The 17304-nt window shown below is 42.5% G+C and overlaps 1 protein-coding gene across 1 annotated transcript in view; it reads left to right on the top strand.

The window, feature by feature from the left end:
* The window catches only part of LOC311006820 (cyclin-dependent kinase 17), a 48759-nt gene that overhangs the window by 28497 nt on the left and 2958 nt on the right, over positions 1-17304 (top strand). The window contains exons 3-14 of the mRNA XM_083999800.1: positions 1637-1801; positions 5523-5656; positions 11108-11233; positions 12527-12583; positions 12669-12783; positions 12919-13013; positions 14100-14162; positions 14282-14405; positions 14494-14614; positions 16175-16272; positions 16388-16493; positions 16691-16733. Of these exons, the coding sequence (XP_083855926.1) occupies positions 1637-1801; positions 5523-5656; positions 11108-11233; positions 12527-12583; positions 12669-12783; positions 12919-13013; positions 14100-14162; positions 14282-14405; positions 14494-14614; positions 16175-16272; positions 16388-16493; positions 16691-16733 (1247 nt within the window). The remainder of the gene's footprint in view (positions 1-1636; positions 1802-5522; positions 5657-11107; positions 11234-12526; positions 12584-12668; positions 12784-12918; positions 13014-14099; positions 14163-14281; positions 14406-14493; positions 14615-16174; positions 16273-16387; positions 16494-16690; positions 16734-17304) is intronic.

The following is a 17304-nucleotide window of genomic DNA, read 5'->3' as shown; positions in this document are numbered from 1 at the left end:
GGGGTTTCTCTGTGATTCTGTTCTAGATTAAAAAGAAGAAAAGAGGTTCTGTCAGGTTCTAGGTTTTGGTAATGTACAACCTGCTTCCATCCGTAATGTTTGACATAAAAATACCTCATGAAAGAATAATAGTTGGTGCAAAAATGTGGACAGAATGTGTCCAAACATTTCTTATAATAAGGCTGCATGTAATAAATAAGTGTTCAGTTTGTCTCATAATGAAGCTTCAGTTCATGATGTATGAAGTGTGAAAAAGAGCCGACCTGTGGAAGGAAATACCACTGGTCCAGTTTATACAACATCTTCCTGAGCAAAACTACACATACACACACACACACACACACAGAGAGAGCTCTCAAGGGTTTTTAAATTATGAAGCACCGAGCCTGTGTCAGTAGCAGCTGTAATGGACTTCGCCGAGTAGCTCTCTGTCATGTTATGTAATAGAAGAAAGGGAAATACTTGGTCTCTCTCTCACACACACTCTCTCTCTCTCTCACACACACACACACACACACACACACACACACACACACACACACACACACAGAGATAGCACTAAGAGAGAAGGTTATATGGTAGTGTTTGAGGAACAAGCCTTCACCCTCTCCTTGACTTCTCTGTTATGTAATGTTGTTGACTCGATGGCTCTGTGTCTCCAGCTCCTGTCGTGAAGGTGAGCGATTGACAGCTGACACACTCATCACAGAATGACTCGTGTCCATCTGTGTCACATGTTTTGAAATAATGACCGTAGACTGTAAATAAGGAAGGATGTGGCCTCCTTGATGTCATCCACAGCTTTCTGAAGCTCAATGTGAGCCAAGAAGTTTGTCTGGAGCTCAGACTTCAGTGCAGACCAGTTCCACTTACCTGAACTGTCACTCAAAGCCTTGATGAAAACTAAACAAGTGAGCTGTATAAACGTTAACCTGCATAGTTCTAGTCATGAAGGAGGAAATTAGCCGCTCCAGGCTGTAAACATGTCAGACTCACTTGGAGCTCTAGTGACAACTAGAGGAACTGCAGTTTTTGGGGCTTCCCTTTTCAGTCTTAAAGGGATAGTTCAACATTTTGGCAAATTCGCCTATTGCCATAATCCCTATGGTTTTAGGAGTAGGTTTATTACCTTTAATTGTCGGTGCAAGCTGTTTTTAGATCGGCGGGGCAGAGACCTCAAAAACAACTCTGTCTTGTAATGTTCTGTTATAATCTCATAGTGTGGTGAATGTGCAGGTCACAACTTGTCCACCAGAGCGTTTTGGAGTTGTTGGATTGTGTATTTGATGAGTTTGATGAGGGAAAACAAGAAATCCCATTAGCCTCCGTAGCTTAGCTCTGAGCAGCTCATGGCTCTGCTCCGCCGTTCTAAAAAATAGCTTACACCGACAATTAAAGGTAACGAACCTACTGCTATGACTATAGCGATTATGGCAATGGGCCAATTTGCCAAAATGTTGAACTATCCCTTTAAAGGAGAGTGAATATCAGACTCCATGTTACACTAGCATGTCCAACTGTTTTTGTACCAGGTTGTAAACATGTTTATCTTTATACTGTCAAGTTGGAGCCGGACTCTGCTGCCCTGTGTTTGTGATCCAGCCTGATATTCATCGGTGGTCTTGTTGTGTTTCAGAGCCCTTCATGAGGAACGGCCGCCCCCCCACCTCCCACAGCATGCACTCCTTCCTGCACCAGTACACCGGCTCCTTCAAGAAGCCGCCCCTGCGCCGGCCGCACAGCGTCATCGGCGGCTCCCTGGGCTCCTTCATGGCAATGCCACGCAACGGCAGTCGTCTGGGTGAGACATGCGCACGTGTTCGCAGACACAACACACACACACACACACACATGGAAGGAAGTGAGTAGAGGGAGAGCAGATGGCATCTGGAGACAAACAGGAAACGTGTCCATCCTCCTCCTGACAGCATGCTGTTGGTCAGAGGGACTGGGTGTCTTCTCTCTCTGTCTCTGTCTCTCCGCCCTCAGCAGGGCTGCTTTCACCCGGAGACAGCTGGATGGGGGACGCAGTCAAACATGACAGCGTTTCCTGCGTGACGCGATTCATATCACAGTTGATCCGTAGCAGCGAGCGGGCCTAGGGGAGGTGGTGGTGGTGGTGGTGATGATTCAAGCAGCGTCAGATTTGTATCTGGGGGGTTAGGGGAGCCCAGGAGAGATGATTCATGGGAACAGCATGGTTGTGGGTATCACGGCCCACGAGCCTTCAGCATTCTTCAGTATTTTGTCAAGAAGAGTCTCATGTATGTGTGTGGTAGGTGGTGGAGGGGTGAGGTGTGACAACACAGCTACAGTTACAACAAACACTCTCTCTCCTCAACTGGATCCTGTTCCACTGTACACTCTGGTGTCATCATCACACAGATGAAGTAATCCTGACACATTCAGAGCTGCACAGCCTGAGAAACCTGCAACAGCAGCAACATTTACTCCACCACAGATGCTGAAGACTGAAAACGTTCAGCCCCAAACTCAACAGATTTGAATCTAATTTAAACTAACTATTCAATTAAATTAAACTCAATTTGATTTTAATAAATTAAATATATTACAGTTTGGAGTGAACATTCCAGCTTCTTACTTGTGAGTATTTGCTGTGTGTTATTGTGTAATAGTAGAGTAAATAACAGGTAGATGTACTACACTAGGTGTCCTGTTGAAATTTTAAAAAATAATGTTGAGTATCTGTTAAACATATTAGCATGTTAGCATTATCATTCAGCAGTTTCACAGTGGATGCAGGTATCTGTCAGCTCCCATCTCTCATGATCCAGGTGAACTCACTCATTTTCTCTCCATCCCTGCTGTGAGGCCTTTCACAGACAGAGCTGTCACCGTTATATGATGATGTCGCTCTATGCAGGTGTGAGTATCCTCAGTCTGAACAGTGAGACAAACTCAACCTGTGGTGGAAAAGGGTGATTCTGAGCAACGTTGTAGAGCAGCACTGTTTAATTAAAATCAAAAGAGCTCTAATTAGATAAAACTGGCATGTGGGTAAGGCCTGGATACATCCTCACACATATACAGTAGAGATAGGTGTGTTAAGACAACCTCAGGCCACTGAGCTTCATGATTAAGTGACTAATTATACAGAATGAAAGAACAGGCTTGACTTGCCATGCTTCTTCCTTAAGGCACACTTTATCCTGGATCTTAACATCTGAACAGAGTTCAAAACTCTTTTCTCGTTCTCCTAACCCTCCTTCCACACTTAACATCTGTTAAGTGTGTGGATGAGTGTATTTGGGAGGGGGCGCCCTACCCCCCCCAACAGGACCCAACCAATTGTAGTTTAAAAAAATAATCCATTATTTGGCCTAACTGATCACATGTATGCGGTGCAGGCTTCGCGGGCGAAATTGCAGACGTCTTTCAGAATAAAATCCAAGTTAAGGAAAATGACAAAATATTGTTTTTCCTCCATTATATACGTACATTATAGAAGTTTATAGAAGTTCAAAATCATGATTCTAACTGTTGAGGACTCAAAGCGGAGCATGGAGCTGGTGCAGAGATGTTTTTCTGAAGCAAAACAAAAGTTAACATGTTGTTTAAAAAAAAAAGAAGCATCATGCATCATGCGATGTGACTATTGCACATGCACACATCGCGATGACGATGCTCAAACAATATATCGTGCAGCCCTAAAATATTTCTTATCCAGTTACCTTGAGAAAACAAAGCTCTGTTCAGAGTTCAGCACAGAGTTCAGTATTGTGAGTATTTGCTGCTGGACACTGACAGACTCACATGAACTGATGTTGTCAGTTAGTTTAACATTGTACGTTTGCATTTGTTCAAACATCTGTTGTCAGATCATGTATGGTTTTCTGTCAGCTTGATAAGTAAATATCTGGACGCTGATTGGCTCTGCTGTCAGTCGTGTGTGGTGGAGGGGTGATGGACCAGAGGGAGAGACCCTGGCCTACATCGAAGGGCGTGGGGCTAAAAACAGGACATTTAAGTAGGACATGGATCTAGTACATGCTGCTGCTACACTCTATGTGCTTATTAACAGAGTTACTAAAGACAGCAGAGAGAGGGGAGACGACAAGTGATGTGTGAGTGACAGATCAGAAACCTGTGAGGAGACGATCAGAAGACAGAGGTTTGGTAGAGAGAAAGAGGAAAGGGACGAGACGACAAGAGGCTTAAAGAGAAGAAAATAATGTAAAAGGAAGATTAGATTTTAAAGAGAAGGAGACAGACTGTTGGAAAGTGAAGAACAATGAATGACAGTTGAAATAAATATTCAGAGACATAATGTGTTGGCCTCAAGGGGCGATGGCAAATCGAGGCACACATTAACTTTGTCAGCTGCATGAATTAGTGAAATTCACAATGAACTATGAAGACGATGAAATTGAAGAACAAACCTTTGAGATGGAGTGTAGAAAGGAAAGGTCATGAAGGAAAACCCTGTGTGTACTTCAGAAGGACATAGGCTAGCTTGTTGTTGTGTGGTACTGGTATGGCGATCACTGCTAAAAATATACCATGAAACAATGCTGCAGGGTTTTACTGTATTGTTGCCACAGGGCAGTTATTTTACTGTGTTCACTACTATTATGTTATGTACTATTGTTTTTTTTTGTTTTTTGTTTTTTTCCAAGATATTTTTGGGGCGTTTTTTGCCTTTATTTGACAGGACAGTGTACACTGTAGAGAGACACTTGGTTGGGAGTCGAACTTATAAGGATTATTCGCTTAGATTCAATATGGATTCAGTCACGTATTTTAGTTAGAGCTGTTTTGTTCTTGGATATGTAGATTGTCAGTTAATGCTGTGAACATGTGCATTAATGAAAACATTCATCTCTACAGTATGAATGGACTCAAAGCAGTTACATGAATGCTCTTTCTAATATAACATAACCGACAGTTTAGACACGCATCTCAACAAATAACAAGCAGGTCAATGTTGGGTGTTGGTGTGTATTCATTAGTGTGGGCTGACACACACACCGCCTCCCCTGTCAGGTTCTTTCTACACATTTTTGTAACTTGCTTTTTGCCTTCTTGGTTTTTCATAGTGAACCTGCACATTCAGGGAAGCTGCATCTGCCATGTGACCTGTGAGAAGTTTGATCATATGAGACACATCCACTTCATCTTGTATTAAAACATATGAATAATAAATAAATAGATTTTTTCTTTTTTTACTTTTAGCTCGGATGATACTGTAAAACTGTTTTCATGGGCTATTATAGGGGTAGGATTAGATAAGTTTATACTTCTTCCTACTCCTTTTCGCTCATGTAAACTGCGTTGCTTATGAGATGTTGTGTATACATTTTTCTGTTCACTTATTATATTATTATTTTATCTTATTTATTTTTATTTTTTTACACTGTCGTTTACATGATCGAAATAAAGATATCAATCAATCAATCAAATCAATCAATGGGAGAAGGTTGACAAATATGTTTCATTAACAGACACTACAGATCTCTTCTGAATGTTGAATGGGTCAAACTCTTGATTTCCTTCCCTGTCAGACATCGTTCATGAGAACCTGAAGATGGGCTCAGATGGAGAGAGCGACCAGGCGTCAGGGACGTCGTCGGATGAGGTTCAGTCTCCGACCGGCGTCTGTCTGAGGAACAGAGTCCACCGGAGGATCTCCATGGAGGTTAGATGCTCTCACACACGCAGACACACATACTACACACACAGAGACTGACGCGCTGCGCAGCCGCTGCAGACATGGCTGACACGAGAGTCGGCGTTCCACCCCCCTCTTCCTCTGCTTCTCATGGGAGATGGGAGTCGTGGGGGGGCTGGTGGGGGAGTGTGTGTTTCCTAATGTGCTATGGGTGATACTGATAGCAGCTCTGGTCCGCGGGGACCAAAGCAGAGTGTGATCCTGACATGTTCACCGTCTCAGCAGCAGGGCATGCTGGGATACAAGTCGCCTTTGTTCCTTTGTTAAAGGAGAAGTGCTGCTTTTTACAACCTGGCATAGAATAGGGTGGTTTACTCACCCGTATAACTTCGGTGTCATTAGGAGTCCTTCAGACGATGTTTAGATCCATTCCAGAGCTGCGTGTCAGTGTTGTGCCTGAACACGTTCAATTAACAATTGTTCATGAACTTGTTCATATTTTGGGTGAACATGAACTGAACGTACTGTATTTCCGCTTGATGAACGTTTTTGTGAACGCGTTCATTCTGCCGTTTGAACAGCGCTCTCTCACAGTATGACTTCATTCAAGAGTGTGGCAGATTTCCATAGAAACCCCAGCTAAAACACACCATAAACAGGCCTTAATATGTAGCAGAAAACCACCCAATCTGGCAACACCAGCCACCACAGTGTCACACCGCTAATGTAAACCGTGGTTCTATATGGGCTGTGGCAATTTTTTTTTATAAATAAGTTTGCACCAACATATTGAAAAAAAAATCAACTATGAACTAGTTCAATTTAAAATTTGTGAACTGAACTTTGAAGTAGTTCATGTAGAAACTAGTGAACTTTCCCAACACTGCCACGACGTATATCCATATAGTGGGAGTGATCGGGGCGCATTACCTGCTGTGAAACTCGTTCATTTCACCAATATTATGTCATGATTCACTAGTGCTGTTCCCCTTTGAGTCTGGAGTTTCCTGTTCTCATCATCTGGGGTCTGTAGATTGACCTACTGACCTCTGAACTAGATGATGTCATCTCTCTGAGTGCTGCATGCAGCCACAGCACGGCTCATTCACTCTGCGACGGTCGGCTTGTTTACCTGGAAGTTGCTGCTGCTAGTTTTGTGCAACATGGCTGAATATTTGTCAGATTTTTCTACAGACCCAGGATGACGATAACAGAACGAGTTTCGTGGCAGATAATGTGTTATTTAGAGGTTGCATTTTGGTGACCCGATCACTCGCTCTATATGGATATACACGGCTCTCAAATGGATCTACCTATCGTGGGAAGGACTCCTAATGACACCCAAGTTATATGGGTGAGTAAGTGTTCTTTGAGGACGTATGTAATGAAGATGTACCTTTCAAAATCATCACTTTCCATTGAAACACCAGTTCAGCATCAGCAGATTAGTCATTCTGAGATCAAATCTAAATGAAGGTATAAATTGTCTTTTGTTTTTCACACTCCTCCAGTTCATCATGGTTCCGCTTGTCCAACCACAAGCTGTTCAAATGCTTTGAGTCCAACATGATGAAGGATCTGTTAATGGCCCACAGGAAGAACTAGACACACTCACTCTATAAATAAATACAAATAAATAAATAAGAAATCAGCGGGATGAGATGGAAACAGACTGTGGGATCATGGGACTGTTCCTTTCTAGCCACACATTTTCAGGACATTTTTGATCATTCTGCTTCCTCTCAGTCTGATGTAATGCTTCAAACACATTATTATATAAGGAGATAGATAGATAGATAGATAGATAGATAGATAGATAGATAGATAGATAGATAGATAGATAGATAGATAGATAGATAGATAGATAGATGGATGGATGGATGGATGGATGGATGGATGGATGGATGGATGGATGGAACATCTTAACCTGGAGGCTGTCTGCCCCCTGCTGGCAGAGCAGTGTATGCCACCTTGACAACATGTTTGAGTGGTGTTGTGCTAGACACACACACACACACACACACACACACACACACACACACACACACACACACTGGCCTATATCTCAGTTGTTTTCATGTTTATCTCATTTGTTGGAGCACAAAAACACAAAGAATGATCCTGATGCTGCTGAAGGTTGTAATGAAGCTGTGTTGTGTCAGTGAAAAGGCCGAGGTCCCAGTCTCTTTACACTGATTCAATAACAGACAAGCAGATTTCACTGTTACACACCTCGTCCTGTCCTCTCACACTCTATTTTTCCCTTTAAAGAGCAAGTCAGAAACACACAAGGTGCATGAACATGATCATTAAAACGTTTCAAGTAGGTGAAGTGATGGAATCCTTCAGTATCTGGAATAACAGATTTTTATTTTCTTTCACTGGACTTTAACCCAAAATCTCTTGAACACACCAGGTGTGACATCATTCAGTATCCTCCTGTGCAGTCGCTCTTCTTGTTAGTTACAGGATCAGAAATCTGTCAACTCAAACCTGTTCCTACTGTTCTTCCCTGCTGCTTGTGGATAAATGACATTTAATGTAACACCACGGAGCCTCACTTCTAAGGTTATGTAACCACTGTTCCTATGGTGACAGGTTTGAACATAGATCAGTCAATTATGATCACATTATCAAGTGTTGGATTTACTTTATGAACCATATCATAGATTTTCATTTCCAATTTGAAACTAGCCTTTTTGTTCCAATGCAGCAGCATCTCACAACGTGCATACACACATGCAAACATCCAAAAAGCAACCGCACAAAAAATCCAAATTAAAATGAATGAACAGTAAGCAGTGTCCCTTTATAGACGTCCACCACTTTCAAAATGTTGAGCCCAAATATAACAGACCTTCGCCTCCATAAGAATAGAAACCAGTGTCAGTTGACTTTCTTCCTCTGTCATCATTTACACATGCTGCAGTATCTTAAAGGTACATTGTGTAGGAATTACTCCCATCTAGCGTTGCGGTTGTATATCACAAGCAACTCAATCGTATTTTTCATGCTGCATTCACGTGAAATTGGGCAGACAGCCGACAGCCTCTGCACGTAACGGCATAAACAAGTGGTCCATCAGCATGAGGCAAAACAATACACGTGACAATATGTTGTCATGGCGATGTGGTATTGTATACTATTACCGGCTTTCTCTGGACTTCTGTGACTAAAATGACATCTGGTATGTTAACGACGGCCGTCTGCCTGACTGCAGGTGAATGCAGCATCAGTGTAACGCTCCATTCCTCCTCACTGCGTTACCGCGGTGACTTTTCACAGACGCCACCTCGACCTGAGCCGACAGCTCTGGTGTCTCCGCTGAGTTTCCGTGGTTTCCTACCGTCACGCTGCCACTCAACGTAAAAACATGGCGACACCACATGGCAGCCAGCACCGAGCTTACCCGCTCCATGGAGATATGAATGATATGAATGGCTAATTCAGAGCTGAAAGGAACACTTCAGTTTGTTGATGGGGGTGATTAATGATTAATGAAAAACAGACTTTTGAATGAAATAATCGATTTTTGTGAATAACAGGAGAAGTTACACAATGTCCCTTTAAAGTCAGACATGCTTCACACACTCATGTTCAGTAAAAACAGATGAAACTCAGAAAACAGACAGAATGTGTTGGAGTGAAGAAGCATCAGTCTCATTATGTAACATCTCTCCTGTTCCAGACAGAGATATATTTAATCCAGAGGTTTTATTTGAACTCTCACTGTGGCGTCTGTGAGCAGCATCACCACGGACGACAAAGAGCTACAGTAGTGAGATGACAGCAGATGATAAAAAACTCTGACATCTCCTCTCTGTGTTCAAACTCCACTCACTCTTCTCAACATTACGTTTGTCAGACGTGGTCTCAGTTTGATCCTAGAATAGATGTGATGAGTCCACAGCAGCCAGACACCAGCACACACACACACACACACACACACACACACACACACACACACACACACACACACACACACACACACACACACACACACACACACACACTGACGGTAATAAGCATGAGTACGGTGTGTTTTTATTCTCTCTCAACTGTAAGCACCGTTATTTTAAACTTCACAAGATGCCGATCAGCCTGACCTGAAACCTGTCTCTGTGGGAGCAGCAAGACATCACAGCCAGTTTTAGACACTGTATGTGTGTGTGTGTGTGTGGGTGTGTGTGTGTGTGTGTGGGCGTGTGTGTGGGCAGGCTCAGTAGCATTACATCGTCTCATGCTGCGCACAGACACGGAGCTTGTACCGGTGTATTTTCTCACAATTTGTGGTGATATGAGCAGATGGTGGAAGAGCAACAGTGTGACACACAACCATGAGAGGATGTTTTAACTGTTGCTCTGAGATCAGATTACATAAATGTTCCTTTACTGATGCACTGTAAAGGACATTCAATGTAGATCTTAATCATGTAGAAAGACTTCATACATTTAAAATACACAACGCAGTGTAGAGATTGTTTTACTGTTTTTTACAATCACTATGACCCATTTCTCAATACTATAAACACTTTTTCAAAACCATACAGTGTAAACTAAACATTTCCAAAATACAGTAATACACCAACACAATTCACCAAAAATACCAAAACACTGACACATGTTGTCTTCAACAGAAACATGTAGTCAGTCACAGCACAGTGTCATAAAAACACTAACAACTGATGGAGTAACACAAACTGAATCACTTTACATGTGTCAGATCTACTGTTTTACAATCAACAGGATATTGTATGGTTGATAAATTGACTTTTGTGCTGTAGTTTCCTTTGAACCTCTTTACATTTGGCTTTTGTTGAGTTTAGGAGATGCAGGTATTTTGTTTCTTTTTTGAAAACACTACAAAAAGTGACCAACCTATCTCAGCGCAGCTTTGCAGAATGAACACTTTATGAAAAAAGAGGAGAAATCAAAGCAACTGAAAATCACTGCAGAAAAAGAAAAATCAGCATCATAGCTGCTGGTCATTTACAGATGTTGGGTCACGGTATATCTAGATGGGAATCAGCTGTGATTGATGTATTTGCAGAGCTCAATCAACTGTTTTTCAAAAGTAATGAAACAAAATATAGGTCATAAATTAGTTTCAGTCTACAAAGTGAACTGCTGTTTACTTCAGCCTTTAGGTTTGGCTTTGAACATGAGGTTTTCTGTTTTGACAAACAATGTGAAAGCAATTGAAAATGTAGCAGTTGATATCTACTGTTTTGGTCTTAGTTGAGCTTGTGTGTAAAATAAGTTAAAACAAATTCATCCAATGTGTCAAATGGATGTATTTGTGTCAAATAGAGCCCACACAGGCTGATGTTGGGCTAACTGTGTGAAGATCATAGCTGGTCATAGCGATGGTAAAAAAAAACCCAAAACAAAACTGTAAGATTTCCAAATGAATGGATCAGGAATGTCAGATTGAAAACAATACTTGATTATTTGTGTGTGTGTGTCTGTGTGTTGCAGGATCTCAACAAGCGTCTGTCGCTGCCCGCCGACATCAGGATCCCTGACGGTTACCTGGAGAAGCTGCAGCTCAGCAGCCCGCCGTTCGACCAGCCGCTCAGCCGACGCTCCCGCCGAGCCTCTCTGGTCAGTGTGTGTGTGCGCGCGCGTTTGTGTGCCACCTTTTATTGCTTTGCAGCACTCCCGCTCCCCTTCCCACACTCAATCTGTTGGTTACCATGGCAACTGGCCCAACGTGAGTCTGGGAAGGTTTAATATGGAGTCACAAGTGCAGTGCTCACCTCCCACCTCTGGTCCATCAGACGAGATGATAACACTGAGCTGAGAGAAGAGTCTGCTGCGTCAGCGCAGGCGGAGCAGGATTTAAACATGCACGCAGTGTCTAAAGGAACAAATGACATGTAATGTAACTACACATGATTTATTCAGTGTTTCTCTCTCCAGCTCCTGATGTTTTCAGCAGCTGCACAATAGAGTTCAGGTTCCTATAGAGAAAGTTTATCAGAACATGTTGATGGAGACTATTTATGTTTCTATTTAAGATTCTCAACAAGATAAGAGCTGAAGTTAAGAGGTTTGGTCACACTTATTATATTTGTTTGTCTTTTCGGGGGATACTCCTTCATCATTTTACTTCTCTGTGAAAAAAAGTTTTTAGTTCCAAGGTGATAAAGCAAGCGTTTTAAAAGTAGCTTCATTCCAGCTGCTATCACACTGATGAACAAGCTATTAGGAAACACTGCACAACTCTCTTAGGTATACTATATATGTATTGATTTGGTGGCATATTTAATTATTGAGTGTTCTTTGAAATGCTTGTTTATTCACTCTCTGTATTTATTGGGTATTTTTTAGCATAGGAGCACCTTGAATTCAATTTTTACTTTGTTTTTATTAAGTTGTTGTCTGGATTGTTTTAACAATTTTCAACTGTTTAAAATGTTTTATTTTACGGTCTCATGTTGTCTGTCTGAGGCTGTGTGTGTGGATGCTTTACTGCAGAAAAAGTTTGACTATCAGTCCAATAAAAGTAACCTGAAGCTGAAGCTGAACCTGAGCCATGAAGTCAGCCGTTAGCACTTCCTGTTAGCACTGTTAGCAGCAGAGTGACTCCCAGCTCTGGATTGTATTTCCTCCCTGATGTCTAGACATTAGTTCATGATGGACATCAGAGGTAATTGTATCCACACGACTTAAGTTAAGACAATTTATAAAGTGGTGTGTAGTGAAGGTGGAAAGCGAGATGCAGGATACAAAGGTCACCAAAAAACAAACAAATACATCCAAACTCCTGCAAGTTCACACACGAGCTATAATGTGACATATGACATATGAAACCTCACATTCTGCAAACGCCTGCCTTAGTCGTCTAATTACTGATTAATCATGTTGTCTGTGTTTGATCCTTCTCTTCTGCAGTCGGAGATCGGTTTTGGGAAGTTGGAGACGTACATTAAGCTGGACAAACTGGGAGAGGTGAGGAGTGTCTGAAACCCGTCGCTCACACAGAGTTACACATCATCAGCAGCGATGCTGACCCAGCATCATGTGTCACTTTCAGGGAACCTACGCCACAGTGTTCAAAGGACGCAGTAAACTCACAGACAACCTGGTGGCGCTGAAGGAGATCAGGTTGGAGCACGAGGAGGGGGCGCCGTGCACGGCCATCAGAGAAGGTAGTCACAGCTACAGCTTTAAACAGACTGACCTGGTTTCATCCAGATTTACTTTTTAGCCTTGTAATATTTATTATCCATTGACACCATCACCATGCTCATGTTTAAATTATCTCTCCCTCTGTGTGTGTGTAGTGTCGTTACTGAAGGACCTCAAACACGCCAACATTGTGACTCTGCACGATATCGTTCACACTGACAAGAGCCTCACACTCGTCTTTGAGTACTTGGTAAGGTTTAGAGTGTCCTACGCTCCCAGTGCACCTTTATACTGATGGTTCTAGACTAAAGGAAAGAGCTGGGTATTAAAATTAAACTATTTTCTGGAACAACAGCAGCAATAACTTGACTACAAACCATTGTTTTTCTCCGTTCAGTTCTTTTTGGAGACGTATGGAGTCGGTTGTAGATGTTGAGGCTTCACAACAATGATAAAATGTCCAGCAGCAGGACAGGTTTTCCTGAGGACAGTATGGTGTCAAAGGTTTTCTTTACTTGCTGCCAGTAGGGATGTCACGATTACTTGTTTTCACAATTAATCGTGGTATTAAATGCCACAATTACTTAATCGTAAAGATTCTTAAATACGTCACTTCCCAAAAATGTCGGAATCATATCGGCAGATGTGCGCCAAAATAAAGGTAAATGCTCAGATAATGGTCCAGTAACTAACGTAACATTGAATTGGTAGGAATTTAAATGTTAGCGTATAGATGACAATGTATGACCTGAATATTTCAAACACTTCCCCTGGGGGGTTAATAATTGGTCATATATTAATAGATACTTGAAATATTTTGTGTAAAGAATGAGTAATGTAATTATATTTTGACTATATTTGATTTTAGACATTCATATGTTGTGAAATTTATTAATGCATAATAATCGTGATAATAGTAACCGTGATTATTTCTCTGACAATAATCGTACCAAGAAAATGTATAATAGTAACATCCCTAGCTGCCAATATATCATTTAAGAGAAGGGGATCATGTTTACTTATCCCATCAGACATTATACCAAGACAGAGCTGTGGAGGTGATTGTTGCTACATCCTTCCAGAGAAACTGAGCAGAAGGACAAGTCCAGACAACATAAACATGATCAACAGATTGCCTTCAGTAGGATAGCTCAGTACCAGTTTGTTCAGACTTCTGTTTGGGAGTGATGAAATGCGTAGCTAATCAGGTTCTCCAGGTTCAGGTGTTGGTGGAAGATGACTGTATTTCCCAGAAACTGAAATGGCACCATAAGATCTGATGTTGTCTATGTGTGATGGGACCGTGTAACTGACAGTGTTGTCTCTCCCCCTGCAGGACAAGGATCTGAAGCAGTACATGGACGACTGTGGAAACATCATGAGCATGAACAATGTGAAGGTGAGGACAACCACCGCGTTCCTCCAACCATCTGTCTGGAGCTGGGGACGTGAGACAAATAAAACCAGTGTTTATGAGACATGTTGGTAACACCAGAGGTTTTCTTCATGTCTCTCCAGATCTTCCTGTTCCAGATATTGCGAGGGCTGTCGTACTGTCATAAGAGGAAAGTTCTCCACAGGGACCTGAAGCCACAGAACCTCCTCATCAACGAGAGAGGAGAACTCAAACTGGCTGACTTTGGTACGAGGAGATAACTGTATGAAAACGTGTTGGATGGATGTGTGATGATAATGCTGCTCGCCTAATCTCACCTGTGGTGGGTTTGCAGGTCTGGCAAGGGCCAAGTCTGTCCCGACTAAAACCTACTCCAACGAGGTGGTGACTCTCTGGTACCGGCCTCCTGATGTTCTGCTGGGATCCTCTGAGTATTCAACACAGATCGACATGTGGTACGAGCCTCTCAGCAACCTCACACCCAAAGCTCCAGATTGCTTCATTTCTTTTTCCTCATCTTTGATCCAGTAAAAATGTAGAAACCAAATCCTGCCAGGGTGGATGGTGAGTCTCTGTGGCTGAGGGCGGTGACTGTCAGTATGATGACAGTTGAAAAACAAACAAACAGCCTTAATCTGACTATAACTGGACAACTAAAGTAAACGTGTTAGTCCAACTAAGACTGGACTTCTCCAAATCTGACTAAAAGACCCAGATAATGTATTGGAAACCGGTTTTCTTCTGCATGTAAACACCTTAATCTGCCTGGAACTTGACAATGCATGTGTGCACGCTTCACAACAGTAGAGACGGCACAACGTGTGCCATAGAAGCCGAGCCAAAAGAAGAAAAAAAAGCACCTGGGCTGATGCGCCAGCGCTGATTCAGTGCATTTCACACAGTGCAACCAGCAAGAAGATGTGTTTAAAAAAAAAAAATGGACGCCCGAAGTCGGACCCAACCTGGTTGGAAACTGTAGTTGAGAACTCTAATGGCCCTTTTCAACTACACAGTTACAGCTCGACTCGGCTCGACACGGTTTAGGTCTTTTTCCATTACAGCCGAGTTCTTCATCGTGGGCGGGGTCGTCATATCACGGCAGCTACGGCCGCGTCGTCTCGCTCTCTTTTTTCTCTCCTCTCGTCAGCTCTAAACTCACTCGTCTGCACCTCGGTTACAGACCACAGTGTGGTTTCCTACACAGCATCATTTAACTCAGGTGACAGAACAACAACAGTCTCAGAACAGATCAGGGGGCGCTGCTGCTGATGCTGCTGCTGCTTAAAATTAGCGGGTTTGATTCTTCGCGCTTGCGACTCTTCCAGCAGTGACAACGCTCTGGTCAATCAGTGGAAGGCAGTCGGTTGACATCACGTTTAGTATCGCTTCGGCTCGCTTGGAACCCGGGCTGAGGCGTTACCACAAAAGTACTGGGTACCAGGTAATAGGGGCTGGTGGAAAAGCAAAAAAACAAGTAGAGCCGTGGCGAGTCGAGCCGAGTCGCGCTCGTGGAAAAGGGCCATAAGTTATTTATTTCCAGTTATTTACTCTGTGACAGAAAAGTTGACTGGAAAAGGGTCCGTAAAGTGAAACGAGGCAAATCGCCACCTATGTTGAGGAGAAAGACACCGTCAATTATTCAATTGTCCCTGTTGCATGTAAACTGGGACAAGGACAGAATTATGACAAGACGCCTAACTCAAGCTACGTTCATAGCGTGTGACATCACAAAGTAACACGAGTCCTTACGTAGGTTTTAAGACTTTTTTAAGGCTCAGTTTGTGAATACAGGCTGTCTTCATTTCTCTGTGGACTGAGGCTTTGAGGCTTTGATACTTTCACAGTATTGATACAGATCCAGGACCTGCTTTGTAATGGAAGTACACATGGGCATCTATCTTTATACTACTTGGATCTTTAATGATGTTACTTAAAAAAGTTTAGTGTTTTGATTAGACACTCTTTATCTATTGTATTGGCCGACTCTCACAGCTGTCATGTGACTGTGTGTTCAGGGGCGTGGGCTGTATATTCTATGAGATGGCTGCAGGTCGGCCTCTGTTCCCCGGCTCCACCGTGGAGGACGAGCTCCACCTCATCTTCAGGTTACTGGGTAAGTAACTCTTTGCCAGACCATATCACCATGGCAACGTGCCCCCCCCCCCCCATTATTATCTGGTTCACTGAACGTGGAAATACACTGAGTTGCGTGACTGTGCTGTGTTCAGGAACACCCACAGAGGAGAACTGGCCGGGAATCTCCTCCATCGAAGAGTTCAAGTCCTACAAGTTCCCCAAATACAAACCACAGCCGATCATCAACCACGCCCCCAGGTACGACTTCCTGTAGCACCACTGAGCTCAGTTCATCATGTGAAGATATCTTGATGTGACAGTTTTCAAAACTCTTTTCACACTATTCACTCCCCTGAATCTATGTTCAGCCTGCAGCACAACAGCTACAGCAGCACGTAGAAATGTTGAAGCTTCAGTTCAGTCAAACACATCTAGTAACTGTTTGTCTCCTGTAGGCTGGATGGTGAAGGCATCGAGCTGCTGCTGTCTTTCCTCAGAGTGAGTGGGAACTTCTTTGATTATCCAGAATGCACCTCATCCTCAACAGACTAATGTGTTTTTATTCATTCATTTTTTGTTTTTTTCTTTTTCTCTTAGTTTAAAGCACTGTGAAGTGTAATATAAATTACATAATGTACATATTAGATATTCTATTAAAGTTATTTAATAATGAATAATGGAAGCATCCTATGTGAAATTACTATAGATTATCATTGTTATCTTTATTGTGACTGTTATGTGGTCACTTGTAATATAATGTGATTTCATTTCAGTTCTAAACAAATTTAATAATCAAAATTAGCATCAAATTACTGTAATCACAATAACCATTTTTAGTGTTCATTTATTATTAATCTTTACAAGCTGTTATGTACACTCCATCAGAGAGATGACACTTTGACTTCCTCCTTCATGATTAAACTGTCCACACTTGTGTTGAGATGTTGGTGCCTCCAGTACCAGCAGTGGACAGCAGGGGGCTCTTTACTGTCTCAGTGGTCTGAGCAGCCCCATGACCAGAGACACAACCACCACTCACACTGCTCAATCAGCTGGATGTTGGATGCTC

Source organism: Trachurus trachurus (assembly GCF_905171665.1).
Source record: "Trachurus trachurus genome assembly, chromosome: 23".
In the NCBI taxonomy this organism is placed as follows: domain Eukaryota; kingdom Metazoa; phylum Chordata; class Actinopteri; order Carangiformes; family Carangidae; genus Trachurus; species Trachurus trachurus.
The sequence above is the reverse complement of the archived record's forward strand: the minus strand, read 5'-3'. Positions and strand labels throughout refer to the sequence as shown.